The following is an 18,062-nucleotide window of genomic DNA, read 5'->3' on the forward strand; positions in this document are numbered from 1 at the left end:
TTAAAGCCGCATTGTCACCAGTTTACTTCCGATTGATTACGTAACAATCTCTGATGATTTTTAACGGAAACGGCGGAAAATATTTCAAAATTTTAAAATCAGTGTGTCTTTTGGAAGTTTCTTCGGGGATTTGACTGATAATTTAGAGCGGATGGCCCGTTTTATAGCGCGGATTCTAATAGATTCTTTTGTCTTTTGACGGCTGAGGAAGTAAACTGGTGACAATGCGGCTTTAAGGAGGCACACAGCAGACACGTCAACGAGGTTATGAATGGAATCTCTCCACCAGACCCGGGTGCTTCTCGTCCCCTCGGTGTTAAAAGAGCCTGGTGCTACTTGAAGCTCCTGCGATCCGAATCCCTCGGCATACCAACATTCTTCTCGGATGGACGCGTGTGCGCGTCTGACGCGGCTAAAGCAGAGGCCCTTCGAGCACAATACAACAGTGTATTTACTCGCAAAAATCTTTCAGATATTCCAGCTATTCCTGGCTCGCCATACCCAGACTTACCAGAAATCTCCTTCTCTGGGGCCGGCGTACGGAAGCTCCTCCAGGACATAAAGGCTGACAAGGCACATAGCTCCTCCAGGACATAAAGGCTGACAAGGCACATAGCTCCTCCAGGACATAAAGGCTGACAAGGCACATAGGTCCTCCAGGACATAAAGGCTGACAAGGCACATAGCTCCTCCAGGACATAAATGCTGACAAGGCACATAGCTCCTCCAGGACATAAAGGCTGACAAGGCACATAGCTCCTCCAGGACATAAAGGCTGACAAGGCACATAGCTCCTCCAGGACATAAAGGCTGACAAGGCACATAGCTCCTCCAGGACATAAAGGCTGACAAGGCACATAGCTCCTCCAGGACATAAAGGCTGCAAGGCACATAGCTCCTCCAGGACATAAAGGCTGACAAGGCACATAGCTTCTCCAGGACATCAAGGCTGACAAGGCACATAGCTCCTCCAGGACATAAAGGCTGACAAGGCAAATAGCTCCTCCAGGACATAAAGGCTGACAAGGCACATAGCTCCTCCAGGACATAAAGGCTGACAAGGCACATAGCTCCTCCAGGACATAAAGGCTGACAAGGCACATAGCTCCTCCAGGACATGAAGGCTGACAAGGCACATAGCTCCTCCAGGACATCAAGGCTGACAAGGCAAATAGCTCCTCCAGGACATCAAGGCTGGCAAGGCACATAGCTCCTCCAGGACATCAAGGCTGGCAAGGCACATAGCTCCTCCAGGACATAAAGGCTGACAAGGCACATAGCTCCTCCAGGACATAAAGGCTGACAAGGCAAATAGCTCCTCCAGGACATAAAGGCTGACAAGGCACATAGCTCCTCCAGGACATAAAGGCTGACAAGGCACATAGCTCCTCCAGGACATAAAGGCTGACAAGGCACATAGCTCCTCCAGGACATAAAGGCTGACAAGGCACATAGCTCCTCCAGGACATAAAGGCTGACAAGGCACATAGCTCCTCCAGGACATAAAGGCTGACAAGGCACATAGCTCCTCCAGGACATCAAGGCTGACAAGGCACATAGCTCCTCCAGGACATAAAGGCTGACAAGGCACATAGCTCCTCCAGGACATAAAGGCTGACAAGGCACATAGCTCCTCCAGGACATCAAGGCTGACAAGGCACATAGCTCCTCCAGGACATAAAGGCTGACAAGGCACATAGCTCCTCCAGGACATAAAGGCTGACAAGACACATAGCTCCTCCAGGACATAAAGGCTGACAAGGCACATAGCTCCTCCAGGACATAAAGGCTGACAAGGCACATAGCTCCTCCAGGACGTAAAGGCTGACAAGGCACATAGCTCCTCCAGGACATAAAGGCTGACAAGGCACATAGTTCCTCCAGGACATAAAGGCTGACAAGGCACATAGCTCCTCAAGGACATAAAGGCTGACAAGGCACATAGCTCCTCCAGGGCATAAAGGCTGACAAGGCACATAGCTCCTCCAGGACATCAAGGCTGACAAGGCACATAGCTCCTCCAGGACATAAAGGCTGACAAGGCAAATAGCTCCTCCAGGACATCAAGGCTGACAAGGCACATAGCTCCTCCAGGACATAAAGGCTGACAAGGCACATAGTTCCTCCAGGACGTAAAGGCTGACAAGGCACATAGCTCCTCCAGGACATAAAGGCTGACAAGGCACATAGTTCCTCCAGGACATAAAGGCTGACAAGGCACATAGCTCCTCCAGGACATCAAGGCTGACAAGGCACATAGCTCCTCCAGGACATCAAGGCTGACAAGGCACAAAGCTCCTCCAGGACATCAAGGCTGACAAGGCACATAGCTCCTCCAGGACATAAAGGCTGACAAGGCAAATAGCTCCTCCAGGACATAAAGGCTGACAAGGCAAATAGCTCCTCCAGGACATAAAGGCTGACAAGGCACATAGTTCCTCCAGGACATAAAGGCTGACAAGGCACATAGCTCCTCCAGGACATAAAGGCTGACAAGGCACATAGTTCCTCCAGGACATAAAGGCTGACAAGGCACATAGCTCCTCCAGGACATAAAGGCTGACAAGGCACATAGCTCCTCCAGGACATCAAGGCTGACAAGGCACATAGCTCCTCCAGGACATAAAGGCTGACAAGGCACATAGCTCCTCCAGGACATAAAGGCTGACAAGGCACATAGCTCCTCCAGGACATCAAGGCTGACAAGGCACATAGCTCCTCCAGGACATAAAGGCTGACAAGGCACATAGCTCCTCCAGGACATAAAGGCTGACAAGACACATAGCTCCTCCAGGACATAAAGGCTGACAAGGCACATAGCTCCTCCAGGACATAAAGGCTGACAAGGCACATAGCTCCTCCAGGACGTAAAGGCTGACAAGGCACATAGCTCCTCCAGGACATAAAGGCTGACAAGGCACATAGTTTCTCCAGGACATAAAGGCTGACAAGGCACATAGCTCCTCAAGGACATAAAGGCTGACAAGGCACATAGCTCCTCCAGGGCATAAAGGCTGACAAGGCACATAGCTCCTCCAGGACATAAAGGCTGACAAGGCACATAGCTCCTCCAGGACATAAATGCTGACAAGGCACATAGTTCCTCCAGGACATAAAGGCTGACAAGGCACATAGGTCCTCCAGGACATAAAGGCTGACAAGGCAAATAGCTCCTCCAGGACATAAAGGCTGACAAGGCACATAGCTCCTCCAGGACATAAAGGCTGACAAGGCACATAGCTCCTCCAGGACATAAAGGCTGACAAGGCACATAGCTCCTCCAGGACATCAAGGCTGACAAGGCACATAGCTCCTCCAGGACATAAAGGCTGACAAGGCACATAGCTCCTCCAGGACATAAAGGCTGACAAGGCACATAGCTCCTCCAGGACATAAAGGCTGACAAGGCACATAGCTCCTCCAGGACATAAAGGCTGACAAGGCACATAGCTCCTCCAGGACATAAAGGCTGACAAGGCACATAGCTCCTCCAGGACATAAATGCTGACAAGGCACATAGCTCCTCCAGGACATCAAGGCTGACAAGGCACATAGCTCCTCCAGGACATAAAGGCTGACAAGGCACATAGCTCCTCCAGGACATAAAGGCTGACAAGGCACATAGCTCCTCCAGGACATAAAGGCTGACAAGGCACATAGCTCCTCCAGGACATAAAGGCTGACAAGGCACATAGCTCCTCCAGGACATAAAGGCTGACAAGACACATAGCTCCTCCAGGACATAAAGGCTGACAAGGCACATAGCTCCTCCAGGACATAAAGGCTGACAAGGCACATAGCTCCTCCAGGACATAAAGGCTGACAAGGCACATAGCTCCTCCAGGACATAAATGCTGACAAGGCACATAGTTTCTCCAGGACATAAATGCTGACAAGGCACATAGCTCCTCAAGGACATAAAGGCTGACAAGGCACATAGCTCCTCCAGGGCATAAAGGCTGACAAGGCACATAGCTCCTCCAGGACATAAAGGCTGACAAGGCACATAGCCCCGACGCTGTTCCCGCGCCTTTCCTGAAGGAAACGGCAGCAGAGTTGGCCACGATGCTCACCCTTGTCTTCCAACAGTCATTCGACCAAGGAACTTTTCCATGTGCCTGGAAGGCAACAGGGTGGATCCTAAGAACTATCGACCAGTCTCGCTGACCTCTTTAGTATCTAAGGTCATGGAACATGTGGTGTGTAGAGCACTTGCTTTTCATCTAAGTACAAAAAATTTTACATCCCATCTCCAGCACGGGTTCCAGCAAGGCCTCTCTTGTGCAACTCAACTGGTCTCAGAAGTCCACGACTGTGCATCGGCGCTCAACGCTCACGGTCAGGTTGACGTTATCTTTCTGGACTTTGCAAAGGCATTCGACAGTGTCCCTTATGAACGCCTTCTTGCTAAGGCCGAGTTCTATGCCTTCCTGGTTGGGCGTAGACAGTGAGTCTGGTCCCCAGTGCTATTCGTCCTCAGGGCACCGTACTCGGCCCGGTCCTGTTCCTTTTATTTATCAACGACCTACCGTCCGGCATTCAGTCTAACTGTTTGCAGATGACAGTGTCCTATACCGCTCTATTTGCTCCCCGTCCGACCAAGCCATCCTGCGACAGGACCCCCTCACTTAGAGACTTGGGCAAGAAAATGGCAACTCTCGTTTGCCCCAAGCAAGTGTTTCAAATTGTCCATCACACAGAAACGACAGCCGCTGATCGCGCCCTTCTTTTTCTGCGGCTCCACTCTAGAGGGCGTGAGTTTCCAGAAGTACCTGGGGGTCTTAATTACATCAACGCTCAGTTGGAGCAAACAGGCAGAAGAGGTGAACGCCAAAGCCACTCGGGTCTTAAACATCCTACAAAGAAGCATCTCCTCGTGTTCGCCGACCGTCAAGGAGAGAGCCTACACGTGCCTTGTGAGACCAATTGTCGAATACGCGACTGTTGCGTGGAGCCCCTATACTCATCGGGATATCAAGTGTGTGGAGTCCGTACATCGCCCCGCCGCTCGCTTTGTGCTGAGCGATTGTAAACGAGACAGTAGCGTTGCAGACATGCTTGTTAGGTTAGGCTGGCAGTCATTAGAACATCGTAGGCTAGTTTACGACATGGCAATGTTTTATAAGATCAACTTCGGGCTTACCAAAATCTTTTCCCGGCGGACATCCAAGAAAAGGCCTTCTATTATTCTACCAGGAGCACCACTCGTAATAGTTCTCAGCTCACATACCCTGCATCTACAGTCAACGATCATAAGTTTTCTTTTTTTATCCGCTCCATTACAGTATGGAACTCCATTCCGCAAACTATTTTCGACCCCTCCATAATATCAAGCAGTTCTGTTCTCTCTTTAGTAGCGAGCTAGTCCGACCAAGAGTGTGCCTTGTCGTGCGTCTTGTTGCTCTTTTGTTTGTTTGATTGTTTGTCTGTTATTTATTTATTTCGCTTGTTGTTATAATAATGCCTTGGCGCACGCTGGCTGTTGCTGTCCCTCATTGTCGGATTACCTCGCTCTATTGGAAATTATTATATTAAAGATTTTAAAGATGTTGCAGTGTAGTGAATAGCCCACAGGTAGCCAAGGCAGTTGTTTTGAAGCTTGTTCAGAGTTAAAACGAGTGGAAGTGTATGCAGCGTATTTGTTAAATGCCTTGACTTAGAAAATATTTTGGTTCAGTCTTATTAATTTCCAATTCACGGATAAGGAATGTTTTTCTAACAAAAAAAATGAAAAACTTGTTTTCGACACCCGGTCAAGTTACTTTGCGTGCAGGGGGCGTAGCCAGGGGGGTGGCCTAGGGGGCCCGCCCCCCTTTTAGCAGCCAAAAATAGAGTAAATGTATGAGACATTATCTAAAATACAGGAGAAATTGCCTTGAAAGTGGTCTGAGCAGCATGACTGAAAAACATGACGTGACTCTTCAAATAAGCCCATTTCACATCGAATGAGGCGGAGAATTTCTCTGAGTACTTAGTAACTTATAGCAAACAAAATATCAAAGGCAACTTTTTTGAAATTGATGGGACTTTCTGTAAAGTGTCATTAAAATTTAAGCTTTTCGTCCCTGAACTGATACACAGGGCAATGATGATCAAGGAAAAATTATCTTAAAAAACCAAAATCTGGTTATGTGCACTTCGGCCTCACGTAATTTGTGTTTTTCAGTCCGTAATACAAGGAACCCATAGCCATTGTTAGAAATTGTGTTTTCTCTCTCTATCTGGAATTGCGCGTTTTCCAGGTTTTTCCGTCATGTCGGTCTGAGCAACTTCCCCTTGGCGCCCGGTCCCCGACACGCTATCCGAAACGTGCCCGAACTGCCGACTTTTCTATTTAAATACGGAGAGCGCGTCGCAAGCAAAGCACATTTCAGCCATAAAAGAGGGGTTTTTTTTGGTTTATTATCATAATTCTAGCCCAACAAACTCTGTTCCTTTTGCCCTTGGGATATTTCAATGCATCAGTCAGACCACAGGTAGCCCGGGCAATGGTTTCGAAGCTTGTTCGTAGCGTGGAATCCGCTCTGGTATGTTTTGGCACATGTAAGTGTTCCCTGGCATAGGTCTGCAATACCTGCCTTTGTTTGTTTTTTCTTTCTCGAGAATCTCGACGGGATTTGATTTGAGTGCTACCGAAAATGGCCTCAAACCTTGTAAAAATACACTTTTTTAATAAGAACCTTTTTCATAAGAACGTCCAGGCCAAGGTAGTTCGTCCAGGTAGTTCGTGCTATTTGCATGAGGCCTAACATTGCAGAGTCCAGTAAAACTCGAGGTGCTATGTAACAACCAGAAGACGCTTTGGTTTGGGGGTAGGTACCGGGTTTTACTTCTGTACGTTGTTACATACACGACGGAGGACAAAAAGATGTTTACAGGATGTTTACAATAACTTCTGGAGTATCTACCGCATCCCCTTTATGCTCCTGAGACGCCAAGCCCAAACGGGAAACTTTCACTAATACCCCAAAAAGCGTCCAGCTTTGTTTAGATAAGGTTGGTTTTGAGCCAATGGGTGTACGAAGGGCGACCTTCTTACGGTGGGTAGGTGGTGGGTAGGAGGAGACCAGTTAGTTACCCTTGGACTGCCGTGACCAACGTAATGATTACATGGTTATTATTGACTACGAAGGTAACACGCTAAATGCTTGCTGCGCTAGTGCGCATGGCAAGCTTCACGCGTGATCACAATGATTGACAGAATTCCAACTTCCTAAATACCGAACCTGGCTGTATTAGAGTTTTACTAGACCTAGATGATACCTAGAAATAACTGCTCCAGATCCAGCTTTCTACCGATAGTTGAATGCTCACGAGACGGGACTAGGCGCTGGATTTACGATTCTCTACTATCACTTGAAAACAATTTGGACACGCCTACAGTTGGGGAGGTTAAGCTTACATTGACCACTTACTAAACAAAAACTCCCGGCACAAGTTGGCGGTAAATGGTCTAAAATGATGAGGTTAAAAAAATAGCGAAACCAGTCACCTCGCTTTAATTTCCCGCGTGACAAGTACTAGCGTATCCCGAAACCCTGCGATTATTTTCTCGCGCGTGACAGTTTACACACAGTAGACGAAATACATTCCTACCAGTTAATGTTACTTTTCACCATCCATCGTTATGCTTGCGGCAAAACTTCCATTGTACTTTCCCCGGCTTGCTCTATAGAAATCTTAGTGTGAAGTTCCATTGCGAAGGAGTTTTTGTAGACGGGTATCTGAAGTTTTAGTTTCGCTTAATAGCACGAATCTTGTATTTCTTTGGACTCTGCGTAAACCCCGAGTTGACCTCCATGGTAGGAGGCGGCTTCCCTTCTTCCCCAACGAAGCGGAATTTGTGCAGCATCCAGGAGAGAAAGAGGAAGAGCTCGACTTTAGCGAGAGATTCACCAGCACACACACGTCTGCCCGCGGAGAATGGCAGAAAGTTCCCTTGGCTTGTGATCAGCTCACCTAAAGGGTAGACAAAGCAGGCATTAGGAATTGCAACGATTCGGCAATTATGTAGGACAAGGATTATTATATGGGTGCCGTCACTTTAGCCCTCATTCCAATTCTTTTGATCCTTTTACTTGCCATAATCTTTGCTAACATCATCATCATCATCACAACTATCAGCGTCATTATCGCATCACAACAATAATCATCGGAAGCATCTTTCTGACATCTTTCTTACCGCCATCATCATTAATATCATACCATTATGACCAAGATCATCATCATCAACAACAGAAGCATCACTATGCATAGATATATACCAGTTGTCTGTGCAAATGGCAAATTCAAAAATATATATATATATATAAATAGAACATACGACTTACCATTAAATGTAATTGATATATGGTACTGACATTTTTTTAGTTTATTTACCACATTTATTTTAACAAATATTTACTACCCATAAGCAGCTTTCAGTCAATTGCCATTCACCGTTTATTTGCAGTGACAACCTTTATTGAAATAGGTGTATACAACAATAACAAACCTTTGTGGACTACCTGAAGAGGATTCTCCTAAGATATACCTTTGTCAGTGAGATGTCGGTGGGGGTTGAACTGTGTCGGGTTGTCCCAGCACCCCGGGTCCATATGGACAGACATCAAATCCACCAAGACAACCGTGTCCTTTGGCACACGGTAACCACACAGCAACGTATCCTTCAGCGTGTAATGAGGAAGAGCCATATCGGCAACGTTTCCAACACGAAGGACTTCCATAATAGTGGCTTGAATGATGGCTAACTGGGGTCGGTCGGCGAGTGTCGGCATTCGATCTGGTCCAATTACCTAAGCAAAGCAATTTTATGAAGGCAGTTTAGGAATCTCCAATCTTGCTATACGCGCGTGCAAGGACCTTGCAAGAATGTGCGCACGATAAACCGCAATGACAACGAAGCGCTGAGGCAAAGTTGTTTTTGATCTGAAATGGGTAATGCTACACCTTTAAATGATCCTTTTCTATGAGCGTGATCCTATTCCTTGCATTGTTACATCGGGTAATTATATATTGAAAACGTCAAATGCTGTCGCAAGCGATTGACAAATGCTTTACCTGATCTAACTGTTGGTAAATCTCTTCCTGATACTCCGGATAGTTGACCAGGAACGTAATGGCCCAGCGAAGAGAGGTGCTGGTCGTCTCGTAGCCAGCAATGAACATGTCCCCAAGCTGGTTTAACAGGTAATCATCAGCCAGTAACACCTGCTTCTGCTCTTCGTTCTCAGCCTCAGCTTTTACTCTCTCTTGAAGTAAGGCAGTCATCAGATCACGCGCGGGTTGCGTGTCATCATACGTCTTCTTGCCTTGGTCTAGCAACATACGAAGAACATCATACGCTTTCTCATTCCCCTTTCTCATTTCTTTATACGCCTCGAACGGAAGATATTGTGCCCAAGAAAACAAGTCTAACAGCCCAATTGCAGCGGTCAATTCAGGATCGTCCATATCTGACACAACTCCACGGAAAAAACTGTCGAACGCTGGGTGCGTTGAGTTGAACTTATCGCCAAACGTTATTCCACAGATAACATCCGCTACGCTCTGCCTTATCTTATCCGCAGGGTCAAATGGTTGGCTTTGTTGGTCTTCAAAGTATTTCAACAGCTTTCTGGCTTGTTCTGCGACTCGAGACTCAAAGAGTGGGATGTCGCTCAGGTACTGACGAAGGGATGAGGTGAATAACTTGCGGTGCAGTCTCCATGCTGGCCCATAATTTCCAAGAGCTAAACCTTTACCGCCTACACAAACAAGAAAAAGAGAAAAAAAAATTATTGGTAATGTGGTAAGGGTAACAACCAAGAGGTACTGGGTGTAAACTTGACGGGGAGGAGGGAGGGAGGGAGGGAGGGGGAGGAGGTGCGACAAAGCCCAACATATTTATACTCAAACACAACAAAGATCGAAATAGGCTACCCTAAAATACCCGAACCTATGTACCCGATTTTCCCGATTTTGAAGCTTTTTTTAGTACCAAGCACCAGCTTCAAATCGAGACGACTGCAAGGGAGTTGTAAACAAAAAACTCTATATGAAAGCATGGAATTTAATTTCTGCGATAAAATGTCAAACTACACAATGAGTCTAATTCCTCATTTCTTTCACAGCAGGAGAAGACAACCGAAATTATATAAGCTGAAGAGATGAGAGGGCGGGGGTAGGGAGGGACGGAGAGGGGTAGGGTGGGAAGAGAAGAAAGCGGTGTAAGGAAAGAGAAGGATGAGAGAGGGAGGAGATGATGGAGGGGGAGAGAGGGAAAAAGAACGGGGAAGAGTAAATTGAAGAGGCGGGAGAAGGGAGAAATAAAGGGAGAGGAGAAGAAGAGAAGAAAAGGAAAGTAGAGAAGGTGTAAGAAGGAGGCAAAGTGTTGTAACAGACAACATGTTTCCATAAAATAAGAAATAAAAGAGAGAAACAAATAAAATAAAAACAACTTACTGACCTAAAGATGAGTCGATAAAACTGTAGAACGGAGGTCGGCCCGCATAATCTGCTGACCTGGTCACCAGCACTTCTTTCACGGCCTTGGGCGTGGTTACAAACACCATCCTAAAGCTGCCGGCTTGCACAGCAAATACACCTCCGTAAGCCCTCCTTAAGCTGAAACAAAGCGCGCTTTAATTAGAAACTTATTTAATTAGAAACTTTTCATAGCCGTGTGGCAGGCCTCGAATTATTGGGAGGGGGGCTACGATACAGAAACATTAAAGAAAACATTGGTGGCACAGCCCCCACTATTGGTCATTTCTGAATAAGGATGCTTTCTCCATTAACCAAAGATGGTCACAGTCAATGTTTTTCTCTTCTGATTACAATTTATAAAGTTTACGAAGCACCTGCGGTACGGCAACCTTAAAAATGACATGAATCAGGCAGTTTTTTTCAAATAAGGAATATGTTAGTTTCCTTATATGGAAGTGACCCCGTTTGTCAAAAACGACAATTTTTGGCTAAATTTTCTTGATATGTGACACCAAAAGTGAATAAGCGTGGAATGCTTGGGCTTCTTCTTATGTGACTGTTTGGTTTTCCGCAAATATTCCTTACAAATTTTATCTGTTTCATGGTTGGTGATAAAGCTGCTTGATGGGCGAAAGGGGGGAGGGGGGGGGGGAGGTTGCGGGGAGAAGGGAGGTGGACGAGGGCACAAAACGATGAATTGTGTGACAACTTAGTGGTACTCGCATTGCTTTTCAAAAGAACAAAACTTTAAAAAGAATTGAGAAAATTAGATGTAAGAACCTGAGTTTCCTCCAAAATAGGGACTACGAATTCCTGTAAATCAATTGGAAAAAAAAAATCACTGTTGACGCCAGCCCTCGGTACACACTTTAGGGACCCATCGAAAAAAACTACCTCGCAAACATAATGGCTAAATAGGTCAGCAACAAAATAGCTATGACGTTAATGGGATTGTTTGTCTGGCGTGATCACTCATTTGATTGATGGAATACGCAATTCAATTTTGCTGTTCAATGAACAAGGAGAATAAAGCAGCGCAGTCATCTTAATAAACCGTTACCTTTTGGTCATATTTCGTAAATCTTCTTCCCTGTAGTCGAAGTTCATAAAATTTCCGATCACGGGAAGTCTGGTGTACCGAGGTCCCGGAGGCATGCCTCGAAACTCGTACAAACCCAATACGAAGTTCAGCAGGAGTGCGAATAACACGAAAAGAAAGACATTACTCAAAGTTAGGAGCTGAGTGAGCGAAGAAAGTAGCTCAAGAGGCGCCATGTTCGTCTGTTTACTTCGGCAAGCAACGGGAAGTTTATTTTGAAAAACTCACATGACTCATAACTTATTCATATCATCAATACCTTTAAATTTTATGTTTACTATGACGTAATGATTTTGTAAGTTTAAGTCTGCACTGCACACCCCTTGTACTTCATTATTTTACAAAACGAAATCAAGAAATAAAATTTATAAATAAAGAAATCCTTAGCGAATCGATCTGTGAAATAAAAGTCGTAGACTCTCTTGAATTAGGTGCGTGACACAAGGAGTGTTGCGTAACCATTCAATTGTAAAGTGCGACTAGATTTGCATTTCTGGGTCAACTAGCTGTAAATCGATCAGAACATGGCGTATCTTGCGCCACTTTCTTCGCTCTCTCAGCTTCTAACTCTAAGTAACGTCTTTCTTTTCGTGTTATTCGCACTTCTGGTGAACTTCGTATGGGGTTTGTACGAGTTTCGAGGCATGCCTCCGGGACCTCGGTACACTAGACTTCCAGTGATCGGAAATTTTCTGAACTTCGACTACAGGGAAGAAGATGTACGGAATATGACTAAAAGGTATAACTCTACTTTGTGGTTTCCTGAATATCCTTATTTCTAAATCCTAGTTAGATACTACAATAACAACAATTGCTACTGTGCGAATAGCATGAGATGGGTGTTTTAAAATACATCAAAACAAAAGAAATATGGGCTTATAAACTGTAGAATTCAACGCCACATCCAAACTTAATTGCATCTCCATTGTATTTATTTGCATTTTCATTGTATTTATTGCGCCGTTCTATAGAAATCAAGGTGCAAAGGTTCTGTTGGTAGAACCACAATACCACCCTTATTTTTCGAACGAAATGATGCCTTTCTTATGGGCCTTTGGAGACTTTCAAATTGTTTCTATTAATTAAAAAAATATTAGGTTTGTATTCATTTATTTTCACCCGGTTGTTAAGGAAATGGGTTGTGGGAAAATCCATGAGCGTCCTAGCTACCTTATGTGCACACTCACTTTCCAATTGACAAATAGATGACTGTTTGTTTGATCCAGTTTATACAAGAATTATGGGAGAGTATTTGCTTTGCAAGCTGGCAGCTTTAAGATGGTGTTTGCCGCCTCACCCAAAGCAGTTAAAGAGGTTCTTGTCACCCGATCAGGAGACTACGCAGGTCGACCTCCATTCTACAGTTTTCTTGAAGGAACCTTAGGTGTGTGACTCGCACATCTTTTAGCCTGAGTAACGGCTAACTTTTTTTTTTCTCGCCCCCTCTCCCCCGTCCTTCTCCCTTGAGCCGCTACGCAGGCTAACATCTTTGAGTGAGTTTCGTTTCTGAACATCCCGTTTTTGTGTCAAGACGCATTTTATAAGAGCCTTAATGACTAAGCACCGGATAGGATTTTTGCTAGATTTTTCTAGGAAAAACAGATCTTTGGGGTCAGGGACGGGGGGAGGCGGGGAGTGGCTGCAACTACCTCTAGCAACGCGCCTCGCCCCATCTCTCTCTCTCTCTCTCTCTCTCTCTCTCTCTCTCTCTCTCTCTCTCTCTCTCTCTCTCTCTCTCTCTCTCTCTCTCTCTCTCTCTCTCTCTCTCTCTCTCTCTCTCTCTCTCTCTCTCTCTCTCTCTCTCTCTCTCTCTCTCTCTCTCAGCCCCTCTCTCTCTCTCTCAGCCCCTCTTGCTCTTAAATATTCGTCATCGCTATTAGCCGGCTAGCCGGCTCTCATTCTGGGCTATTAGGAAATGTTTTGTTTTCGAAAATTGGGAATTCTGTGGCGCGCGTGAAGGCCGAGGTGTGCTGGGATGTGGTTTTTGGGTTTGCTATATTTGTTTTCGAAATCAAGCTCGGTCTATCCCTTTTGAGACAACCTACAGCAAAGCCATTGAAACGTGTTCCCTTTCTATTTATGATGTTGTTATTCTAGGTGGAAAAGATTTAATTGTCAGCAATGATGGTCCGGCGTGGAAACTGCACCGCAAGTTGTTTACATCAGCTCTTCGTCGGTATCTTAGCGACACCCCACTTCTTGAGTCTCGAATTGCTGATCAAACCACCAAGCTGCTGAAGTACTTCAAAGACCGACAACACCTTCCTTTCGATCCATCTGATCAGCTTAGGAGTTGTGTCGCGGATGTGATTTGTGGGATTACATTTGGCGATATGTTCAACTCGTCCCATCCGGAGTTTGACAGGTTTCTTGGTGATCATGTGTTTTTAATTGAAGACGCCGAACACAACGCTCAAATTGCGCTTTTGGATTTTTTCCCAATAGCCCAATACCTGCCGTTTAAGGCGTATAAAATAACGAGGGAGAAAGATGAATATATATTTGGCGTGCTTCGTATGTTACTAGACCAAGGCAAGAAGACGTATGACGACACGCAACCCGCGCGTGATCTGATGACTGCCATACTTCAAGAGAGATTGAAAGCTGATGCCGAGAACGAAGAGCAGAAGCAGGTGTTACTGGCTGATGAATACCTGTTAAACCAGCTTGGGGACATGTTCATTGCTGGCTACGAGACGACCAGCACCTCTCTTCGCTGGGCCATCACGTTCCTGGTCAACTATCCGGAGTACCAGGAAGAAATTCACCAACAGCTAGATCAGGTAAAATCATATGTGATCGCTATCAGCGCCAACACAGATGAGTCAACAATGCTAACTGTTTTGGCCAACAGTGTTGGAGCTGTCACTACGCCTGCTAACCCAGGTACCCCAGACGTCATACGCGTGCGCCAGTGTTCGAAAAGTTGTCACAGGTGTCACATGATAAATGGCTAAATATAACCTTAATATGCGGAAAAAGTAAATGTTTCCATGCGATAGAGATAGTCGCCCAACTGATCCAATTCCGTTTGTCGGGTTTGTAAATGACTCAATACCTATGATTGACGGAAGAGTGTTGGGGAGTTTGGACGTACATCGTGACTTCATCTGGGGTGGCCGCATATGTGAACGGCAGTAAGATCTCTTGTGGTAAACAGAAATCCAGGTCATCCCCTGCTTATTCGTCTCGCCTATCAAACATATAAATGATGATTTACTAATCCATAGAATTCAAAAAATAAATCATTGATCAGGTCTGCAGGAAATACCCGAGACTCTAACATGACGTTAATGTTGTAGCCGTTGTATCATTTAGCTGGAGCATTTAGAAGCTGATCTAGGATTTGTATATGTGGCTCCATTCCAAAGATGGCCGAGTAACAAAATATGAAACACATAGCGGAAGCTAAAATAGGCGGATGCAGCTCCCATACATTTCCTCTGTAATTTTAGCCCCAAGGGGGGGAGGGTGTGTCGGCTCTTGTTCCCCTGCATCCACCACTGATTCATTACTAAATAGATCGCTTGACACCTTGCCTGTTTCTTGGAGTAAGTACGCAGCTGCTTTGCCTCCTATTATCTTTGTTCTACAAAGGAGTTCTTTTGTCTCTATCCTTCTCGTTCATTTGACCAATCAAATTGCAGCTTGTAAGAGCTGCGTACTGACCCCCGTTTCTTGTCACTTTTTAAGGTTGTGGGTCCGGATCGAATGCCTACACTTGCCGACCGACCCCAGTTAGCCATCATTCAAGCCACTATCATGGAAGTCCTTCGTCTTGGGAACGTCGTACCCAACGCCATCCCCCATTACACGCTTAAAGATACGTGGCTGTGTGGTTACCGTGTGCCAAAGGACACCATTGTTATTGTGGATACCATGGCCGTGCATCTGGACCCGACGTGCTGGGAGAATCCGACTCGGTTCGACCCCCACCGACATCTCACCGAGAAAGGTATGTTGTCCGAGGCATTCCCGGGTTATGCCTGGGGGGCGAGCGCGTTCTTATTCCGGCATCTCGACCCGACGTGCTGGGAGAACCCGACTCTGTTCGACCCCCACCGACATCTCACCGAAAAAGGTATGTTGTCCGAGGCATTTCCGAGTTTTGCTCGAGGACCAAGCGCGTTCTTATTTTGGCATCTGGACCCGACGTGCTGGGAGAACCCGACTCGGTTCGACCCCCACCGACATCTCACCGAAAAAGATATGTTGTCCGAGGCGTTTCAAAGTTTTCCTCGATCATCCAGCGCTTTTCTTTATCGGCCGTTACGAGATTTCTGAGAGCGTACAAGGCAAAATGCCGGTCTCCACCTCATTAAAGGGTCTCTTGAGTTGTCATTTTGTCATCCATCGGCAGTTTAAGAAAGAAATTCAAGAAAAATAGAAGGACGAAGATACGATTTTGTTTTCCGAACCATAAAGTTGCAGGCCCGTACTCAGGCCCGCCACAACGGCCGAAGGTCCACTTTCGGTTTTGAATAGACGTGCTATTTGTTGACAAAACTATAAAGCAAGATCACTCTGGTTTGTAGCCAAATCCGACTATAAACGTCCAGTGGAGATCTGCAAAGTCATAAAAAATCCCTCTTTATTCTTTCGGGGGTGATCCAATTTTTATCAGAGAACTCCCCCCCCCCGGGAAAATTAGGTCCACTTTTTCGGATTCCGCACCCCCCCCCCCCCTCCTGGGTATGGGCCTGAAGTTGTCTGCCCATCTATGATTAATGCTCCTTTAGGCGCCCTGGACGCTTATTAGTCTTGTTAGAGTTGCGAGGGTGGCGCTGACTTATCATAACTCAGAATTCTTCAGCTCTATGTGATTAATTATTTGCAAAGGCGTTCATTCGTATAATTTTGTGGGAAGGGACGCTTATTTTAAAAGGGGATTAAGTTTTGTGCCTTAAGGGGCGCTAAAAGGAAACGGGGCACTTATGTGAACCTGGGCACTGGCATTTACGGTATGTTACTAAGAAAGCATATTCTCTCTCCGAATAGGTGAACTAAACACAAGCCAAGGGAACTTTCTGCCATTCTCCGCGGGCAGACGTGTGTGTGCTGGTGAATCTCTCGCTAAAGTCGAGCTCTTCCTCTTTCTCTCCTGGATGCTGCACAAATTCCGTTTCGTTGGGGAAGAAGGGAAGCCGCCTCCTACCATGGAGGTCAACGCTGGCTTTACGCAGAGTCCAAAGAAATACAAGATTCGCGCCATTGAGAGAAACTAAAGAATGCAAGTACTTTGATTTTAGCAGGATGAGCACGGATTATTTAAACCTAATATTAAAACTTTTTAATTAAATATTTTTCAGTCGCGGATCAGTAAATAATATCAATTCACAGGTACATTGGAGTATGGGATGTATTTGTTTAGACGACTCTGTCAGGCGCGTTAGGATTGGCCGAGGGGGGGAGGGGGTGCGCAGTCATAGGTATCATATGGAAAAAGCATAGTATTTGAAGATTTCTTAATAAAAAAAATTTCCCCCTTTTTGTCCGCCAAGGGGGGGGGGGGGCACCCCTACCTGTGTACGCGCCTGTCTGTATATGCAAGTTATAAGATGGATTTTGCCCTTGGCTCAGACACGCTGCTTATTATGGTTGGCGAGTGTTCTTATTGATTATTGTATTCTACTTTTTATTACAACTTCTTTGCTTAAATTACTTTACATACCATGAGTATGACTTATTTTACAGTCGTTTGTCAATCGACTGTAGTTATCAGGTTCTCAGGTCAGGTAGAGTCGTAATCAGGTCCGTCACTTGGATAGAGTCGTAATCAGGTCAGTCAAGTTGATTAGAGTCGTAATCAGGTCAGTCAGGTTGGGTATAGTCGTAATCAGGTCAGTCAGGTTGGATAGAGTCGTAATCAGGTCAGTCAGCTTGGATAGATTCGTAATCAGGTCAGTCAGCTTGGATAGAGTCATAATCAGGTCAGTCAGGTTGGATAGAGTCGTAATCAGGTCAGTCAGGTTGGATGGGGTCGAAATCAGGTCACTCAGGTTGGTTAGAGTCGTAATCAGGTCAGTTAGATTAAAAAGAGTCGTAATCAGGTCAGTCAGGTTGGATAGAGTCGTAATCAGGTCAGTCAGATTGAAAAGAGTCGTCCGGTCAGGTCAGTCAGGTTGGATAGAGTCGTAATCAGGTCGCTCAGGTTGGATAGAGTCATAATCAGGTCAGTCAGGTTGGATAGAGTCGTAATCAGTTCAGTCAGATTGAAAAGAGTCGTAATCAGGTCAGTCAGGTTGGATAGAGTCGAAATCAGGTCACTCAGGTTGGTTAGAGTCGTAATCAGGTCAGTTAGATTAAAAAGAGTCGTAATCAGGTCCGTCAGGTTGGATAGAGTCGTAATCAGGTCAGTCAGATTGAAAAGAGTCGTCCGGTCAGGTCAGTCAGGTTGAAAAGAGTCGTAATCAGGTCAGTCAGATTGGATAGAGTCGTAATCAGGTCAGTCAGCTTGGATAGAGTCGTAATCAGGTCAGCCAGATTGAAAAGAGTC

At 45.7% G+C, this 18,062-nt stretch overlaps 2 protein-coding genes across 3 annotated transcripts; one reads left to right on the forward strand and one right to left on the reverse strand.

The window, feature by feature from the left end:
• Nucleotides 1–6,382: 6,382 nt before the first annotated feature.
• On the reverse strand, nucleotides 6,383–11,799 carry LOC5515205 (steroid 17-alpha-hydroxylase/17,20 lyase). The gene is made up of 5 exons (XM_001635285.3): nucleotides 11,528–11,799; nucleotides 10,448–10,605; nucleotides 9,061–9,746; nucleotides 8,534–8,795; nucleotides 6,383–7,959 (listed from the first exon to the last, which is right to left on the reverse strand). Exons 1-5 carry the CDS (start codon nucleotides 11,740–11,742, stop codon nucleotides 7,733–7,735), a joined length of 1,548 nt encoding a protein of 515 aa, XP_001635335.2. The 5' UTR covers nucleotides 11,743–11,799; the 3' UTR covers nucleotides 6,383–7,732.
• Nucleotides 11,800–12,038: 239 nt separating this feature from the next.
• LOC5515234 (steroid 17-alpha-hydroxylase/17,20 lyase) lies at nucleotides 12,039–16,909 on the forward strand. 2 transcript variants are annotated; one of them, XM_001635327.3, is made up of 5 exons: nucleotides 12,039–12,305; nucleotides 12,793–12,950; nucleotides 13,664–14,349; nucleotides 15,260–15,521; nucleotides 16,565–16,909. In XM_001635327.3, the coding sequence occupies exons 1-5, from the start codon at nucleotides 12,091–12,093 to the stop codon at nucleotides 16,789–16,791; spliced, it is 1,548 nt and encodes a 515-aa protein (XP_001635377.2). In that variant the 5' UTR covers nucleotides 12,039–12,090; the 3' UTR covers nucleotides 16,792–16,909. The 2 variants fall into 2 exon arrangements, with proteins under 2 accessions (XP_001635377.2, XP_048586818.1); XM_048730861.1 differs by having other exon boundaries at nucleotides 12,183–12,305; nucleotides 12,772–12,950.
• The last annotated feature ends 1,153 nt before the right edge of the window (nucleotides 16,910–18,062 follow it).

This window comes from Nematostella vectensis, chromosome 8 (genome assembly GCF_932526225.1).
Source record: "Nematostella vectensis chromosome 8, jaNemVect1.1, whole genome shotgun sequence".
Taxonomy (NCBI): Eukaryota; Metazoa; Cnidaria; class Anthozoa; order Actiniaria; family Edwardsiidae; genus Nematostella; species Nematostella vectensis.

What these genes read in the sequence shown, in the direction of transcription:
- LOC5515205 (XM_001635285.3), bottom strand. Translation starts at nt 11,742, where the DNA reads ATGGCGCCTCTTGAGCTACTTTCTTCGCTCACTCAGCTCCTAACTTTG. An exon ending in TTACGAAATATGACCAAAAG is followed by an intron (nt 10,606 to 11,527) that starts GTAACGGTTTAT and finishes GCTTTGTTTCAG; the next exon opens with CTTAAGGAGGGCTTACGGAG. An exon ending in TTTACCAACAGTTAGATCAG is followed by an intron (nt 8,796 to 9,060) that starts GTAAAGCATTTG and finishes TGCTTTGCTTAG; the next exon opens with GTAATTGGACCAGATCGAAT.
- LOC5515234 (XM_001635327.3), top strand. Translation starts at nt 12,091, where the DNA reads ATGGCGTATCTTGCGCCACTTTCTTCGCTCTCTCAGCTTCTAACTCTA. An exon ending in TTTTCTTGAAGGAACCTTAG is followed by an intron (nt 12,951 to 13,663) that starts GTGTGTGACTCG and finishes TTGTTATTCTAG; the next exon opens with GTGGAAAAGATTTAATTGTC. An exon ending in CCGACATCTCACCGAGAAAG is followed by an intron (nt 15,522 to 16,564) that starts GTATGTTGTCCG and finishes CTCTCCGAATAG; the next exon opens with GTGAACTAAACACAAGCCAA.